A 6,322-nucleotide genomic window follows, 5' to 3' on the forward strand; every position below is an offset into this window, starting at 1 on the left:
AGTAAGAGATGGAAGCAGGAGTAAGACAGAGGAGTAAGAGATAGAAGCAGGAGTAAGACAGAGAAGTAAGAGATAGAAGCAGGAGTAAGACAGAGAAGTAAGAGATAGAAGCAGGAGTAAGACAGAAGAGTAAGAGATGGAAGCAGGAATAAGACGAAGGAGTAAGAGATGGAAGGGGACGGGGATTAACAGCAAGCAGGACGGGGATTAACAGCAAGCGAACTGACGGGGTTAACGCACAGAAAACACCAGGCTAATGACTTCATCGTGACGACGAGGCTCGCGGCATCGCGTGACCCCGGGCTGACCTCGGCTGCCGACGGTGCGTACACGCGACGGCAGCGCCGCACACATGAATGACAAACGCGCCGATGCAGCGCGACGCGGGACTAGCGTGTCATTTAGTGTCGTGTTCGCTCGCGCTAACAAGACCAGCCTGCATGGCGGCACCGCGCCCCTCGCTAGTGCGGGACGTCGCCCTGCCGTGGGAATCTCATTATACGGCGCTATCGTCGTATCTTACATGCGCGTAGTAGTCTAGAGCTGACAGAGGAAGTTGTTTCTTGCCCCCCGGTAGCATGTGGCTAGGGCAGGTAAACGGGTTGAGGTATGAACCGCGTCGTTGCGCGCTGGTACATGCAGCTCAAGCGCTCGTTGTACAGACATACGTGATTACAGCTATCATATATAAGAGAGAGAGAAAGAGATAGAGTGAGATAGGGAGAGAAAGAACGAAAGCGAGATATGGAGATAGAGATAGAGACGTCGAGACTGCCTCATCCCGCGCGCGTTAGTTCATGCATTACTATATCCGCGAGCGATATCAATATCTGCGCAAGGTATTTTATGCATTCACGGAACACGCTGCGCGCAGGATGTACGCCTGGATGATCTGACAAGGAGGTACTGCCACCCGACGTCAGTCTCAGACAGCCTCCGTATCAGCTTCCTCTCGGTGCGCATCGTGACTGACTGCAGAGCACGCTCTCAAGGACTCTTCAGCATTCACCGGCGCGTCACTGACACCGCAGCTCTAATGTGATGACACAACAACAACAACAACAACAACAACAACAACAACAACAACAACAACAACAACAACAACAACAACAACAACAACAGCAACAACAACAACAACAACAACAGCAACAACAACAACAACAACAACAGCAACAACAACAACAACAACAACAACAACAGCAACAGCAACAACAACTACTACGAATCATCATCATCAACAACAACAGCAGCAGCAACAGCAGTTATGACAACAACAACAACAACAACAACAACAACAACAGCAGCAGCAACAACAACAACAACAACAACCGCAGCAACAGCAACGACGACGATGATGATGACGACGACGACGAGGGTGACAACGACGACAACAAAAACGATACACCAACAACAGCATCAGCATCAGCAGCAGCAATAGCAACAACAACAAAAATAGATTACAAGTAGAAGCACGGTCGTCACCGCTATCTATCGTCATCTGTTGTCTGACAGTTAGAGGGTGGGTGGCAATGCTACAGGCAATTTCGTACATCGCCAAATGTCTAACCTTCGCGTTTCAGCTGTTATTTCGATTATGTAACATGAGAGGCCGATGAAGTTCTTTACATTAAAACAAACCACAACTTGACAGACCGCTTGAAATTAACGTTGTATGGTGCGTAAGCGCTAATCGAATATTAGTGCAGTGACGCTGAATTCGTGTATATGTCGGCCGATATCAAGACATGGCAAAATCATAAAATTGTTTGGAAGGTAAATTGTCGAATAAAATACCCCCGCTTTGATGAAACGGCCTAGATGTAGTTTACTCGTTTAAGTTCGTCACGCGAAACGAGGCACAAAGGAAATTGCGTCATATCAAGATTCTGGCAGTGAAGAAAATTGCAAAGTACTGTACTCGCGAGACTCTGCGTGGGTGCTCTCATGCATGTAGTCAGATTCGTGAGTAGAAGCAATACATGACATGCGATGACATCCAGTGTTCGCAATATCGCGACATGGCTTGCGTGCAGCAATGCTGCAACCATTCAGAAATTGAGATCCGCGGGTCACCTTAGGTCAAGGCAAGACGCCCGGTCGAAATCCTTTCTATATTTTTAAGTTACCTGTGCCGAGTTCCAGATTCACTGTGTTTACAATACTCCGCGGAACCGGCGACACGGCAGTGCATTAAAAAGAGTTACACGCGGCGGGCATAAAGAGTTACTTTCGAGCGCCCCAACATCAAACAGGCAAAGCGCAACTCAAATCAAATCTAATTTCTGGATTTGGCTTCTGCATAGAGACAATTTGCGCATTAGGTTTTGTGCGCGTCCCCGCTGCGCCGCGCTTCACCTGGGTGGCGGCGCCTTTCATCTCGATTCATCCTCGCCGGTCGTAATCACTTTGACAAACTCGCGATCGGCACCGAGTGCAGCTCGCCACCTACCTGGACATTGTGCGCCGGTTCATCGCAACCGAATAGCATTAACGGTTCAAAGCTGCACTGTCAATAGCAGCTGCGTGTCGCACGGCTAGGATCGCACCTATAGGGAGGGCGGTCGTGCACGAACCGCCGACAGCCGTGCAGGTGTAGATGCAGATGCAACGCCCGCGGCGGTTCCGTTGCTACGTAATGTACGACAGTGTGAGCAAGGGTTATGTCTAATTTGCGTGTACAGCTCCGCAGACGCCTCTGCGAAACGATTGGCATCCGTCGATGCCGTTTATCCGCAAGGTTAGGTTAGGTTAGGTTAGGTTAGGTTAGGATAGGTTAGGTTAGGTTAGGTTAGGTTAGGATACCTTATTAAGGTAGGTAAGGTTAGGGTAGGGTGGAATACCTTATGGTAGGTAAGGTTAGGTTAGGGTGGGATAGGGTAGGTGAGATTAGGTTAGGGTAGGTTGGGGTAGGTGAGATTATGTTAGGGTAGGTTAGGACACGTTAGGGTAGGTAAGGTTAGGTTAGGTTAGGTTAGAATACGTTATAGTAGGTAAGGTTAGGGTGGGCTAGGGTAGGTATCGTTAGGTTATGATAGGCTAGACTAGGTAAGATTAGGGTAGATTAGAGCAGGTAAGACAATGGTAGGTTAGGTTAGGTAAGATTAGGGCAGATAAGGCTAGGGTGAAGTAGGGTAGGTTATGCTGGGTAAAATTAGAGTTTGTAAGATTAAGGCAGGGTTAGTAGATAAGGTTTAGGTAGGTTAAGGTCGGTAAAGTTAGATAGGCAAGGATAGAGGCCAGGTTACAATGGGTAGGGCCCATCAGGCTTAGGTAAGGTTACAGATGCGGGTAGGATCAGGTAGGTAAGGTTACAATGGGTAGGCATCAGGGTAGGTAAGGTTACAATGGAGTAGAATCAAAGCCAGGTAGGTTAACTCCACGTTACAATGGGTAGGCATCAGCTGGTAGGCTAAGGTTACAATGGGTTCGCGCGTAGAATCAAGGTCAGGGTATTAAGCGGTTTACAGATGGGTTTCGTAGGATCGGCAGGCGTAGGTTAGGTTAAATGGAGAATTTCAAGGTAGTTAAGCGCTTGACAATGTTAGGCGGATCAAGGTAGTTAAGCGGGTACAAGGGATTTAGCGATTCAAGGTAGGCGTAAGATTTACAATGGGTAGGGATCAGGGTAGGTCTTAGGTTAACAATAGGGTTAGAATCAGGGAGGTAAGGTTACAATGGGCTAGAATCAAGCCAGCGTAAGGCTATAGAAGTTGCGGTAGAATCCACTGTTGGTTAGGTTACAATGAGGTAGAACAAGGTAGGTAAGGTTACAATGCGGTAGAATCAAGCCAGGTAGGTTAGAATGCGGTAGGATCAAGGTAGGTTAAGAGTTACAATGCGCGGTTAGGATCAAGGTAGTAAGTTACACACCTCAGGCGTAGGATCAAGGATAGGTAAGATTCTACAATGGTGTAGAATTCCAAGGGCAATAGGTAAGTTACAATGGTAGGGCATCAGGGTAGGTAAGCGTGTTGACAATGGGTAGGATCAAAGTAGGCTAAGGCCTTACAATGGGTAGCGATTAGGATAGCCGGATAAGCCGTTACAGATGGGTAAGAATCAATGCAGGTAACGCGTTACAATGGTAGGATCAAGGTAGGTAAAGTTACAATGGGTAGGATCATAGGGCAGCGTAAGCGCTTACAATGGGGTAGTGGATCAAAGTAGGCTTAAGGCTACACATGGCGTGTAGGGATTAGTCATAGGTAAGGTGTACAATGGGTAGAATTCAATTGCAGGGTAAAGCGGTTAGGAATTGGGTAGGCATCAGAGTAGTAGGTTACAATGGTTAGGATGTAGGATAGGTAGATTACAATGGGATTAGGATTCAGGGTAGGGTGTAGGTTACCAATGCGGTAGGATCAATGTCCAGGTAAAGGTTACAATGGGTAGGATTAAGGATAGCGTAAGCGTTACAATGGGTAGACATCAATGCACGCGTAAGCGTTACAATGGGTAGGATCAAGGTAGGTAAAGTTACAAGATGGCGTAGGATCAGAGGGCAGGTAAGGTTACAATGGGTAGGCAGTCAAAGCTACGGTAAGGGCGTACAAGGGGTAGCGATATATATATATAGGTAAGGCGGTTCACAATGGGTAGAATCAATGCACGGTAAGGTTAGAATGGGTAGGGCATCAACCCGTATGGCTAAGCGTTACAATGGGTAGGATCACTGTTGGTTAGGTTACGATTTTTATCCGCGTTTCCGCGCGTGGTCCGTCAGTAAGCTACCTACCTTTATGAGATGTCAGGTCTCGCGGCTCCTCTCTGTCTCTGCTGCCGCCCGCTCTCGCCTCGTCACTGCCTCCCGGCCCCACCACCGGATACCAGGCGCCTACGGGCCACGTAGAGCTTCCTACGGGCAAGCCATAGGGGCCGGGCGCTACGGCTTCCATAGGCCTGGCCGAGAGATTGCGTAGAACTCGGTTGATGGAGGAGACCTGGCGAGAAGCAAACGAACAGAGAGTCTGTAAGGAAAATATCCGGCAAAAGTACGGTCGGATGGAATAAAGATACAATACCATATACCTATATTTTTATTTCAATATTATGACTCCATTGGGGTCCGTGTATGTTTCCCTCATATATATATATATATATATGAAGGGCTTATTTGCAAAACCTATGTCCATTTTTTTTCAAAAATAAGTTTGAACCACCAATGTATAGTATGTGAACATAGGCACCGTGTACAGTACTTTTTTCTTGAAAAACAGCATACATCATGCTTAAAAGACCCATCATAAATCATGTTTAGTTGCGAAACAGCTGCTACTTGCTACACACTTGCTTCATTTTAACCAATACTGAAAACAATGGAAATGATTGTCAAATAATTGTTTTTGTCGTTTTCTCTCATTTCTCCAAAAGGGACATAGGCAGTTTTGCAAACAAGCTCTTCATATATATATTCTTACACGACCATCGTTGAGGTAAAACACTGAATCCGATGGTCGATCGCATGTGATCATTGAATCTCGAAAATCAATGTTACCCGTAATCCAAAAATATCATATAATCTGAAAATAGTTCAGTATAATTGAGTACTCATTGATCGACAAAGTCCAACACCTGCCGATTCCCACACACACACATCTCCGTTGATCTCTCATAACACTTTTAATAATGTCAAAATTAGAATACGATAACGAAATGGAAACGATTTTAATTACGATAATTGTGCGCATGACCAATATAACGTGTCTGCCCGTAAAGGATTGGAGTTTATTATACAGGGGCGACTGTATCGCACACATCTTCCATGAAACAACTTCTCTCATAATCTCACGTCAGTTATTCTCAAGCACACCTTCTATTAATCTTAAGCGGGTTTACTGGGGAATATATATATGTATGTATATATATATATATTTATTTATTTATATATAATATATATATATACACACACATATCAGCTTGATGTTATTGTATTGCCTCATCGGCTGCCGTCGCAGCAGTAGCGACCATGACTAGTCGCGACACCTGTCGGCGTATTTCTCTTCGAAAGTACGCAACTATATTATTGTTAGCTTGCTCGGCACACCTAGACAGACACAAAGAGACCTCATACACATGGTATAGTATTATCAACGACTAACAAGACTGTGGCTCCACCTGTGTGTACGTGTTTGCGTATGCGTATGCGTATGCGTGTGCGCGCGCAGATGTGTGTGTGTGTGTGTGTGTGTGTGTGTGTGTGTGTGTGTGTGTGTGTGTGTGCGCGCGCGCAGGTGTGTGTGTGTGTGTGTGTGTGATTTAGCCTGGGATAAATATCCAGAAATGTGCCTGTAAAAAGTCCAGTAGGCATTTTTGAGGAAAAAGG

General features: G+C 46.1%; 1 protein-coding gene across 1 annotated transcript in view; it reads right to left on the reverse strand.

The window, feature by feature from the left end:
- The window catches only part of LOC106809820 (paired box protein Pax-6-like), a 36,961-nt gene that overhangs the window by 24,220 nt on the left and 6,419 nt on the right, over positions 1-6,322 (reverse strand). The window contains exons 2-3 of the mRNA XM_014813030.1: positions 5,935-6,043; positions 4,736-4,940 (exon numbers count right to left, since the gene is read on the reverse strand). Coding sequence (XP_014668516.1) covers positions 4,736-4,940; positions 5,935-6,043 — 314 coding nt within the window. The remainder of the gene's footprint in view (positions 1-4,735; positions 4,941-5,934; positions 6,044-6,322) is intronic.

This window comes from Priapulus caudatus, unplaced genomic scaffold, assembly GCF_000485595.1.
Source record: "Priapulus caudatus unplaced genomic scaffold, Priapulus_caudatus-5.0.1 Scaffold387, whole genome shotgun sequence".
Classification (NCBI taxonomy): Eukaryota; Metazoa; Priapulida; class Priapulimorpha; order Priapulimorphida; family Priapulidae; genus Priapulus; species Priapulus caudatus.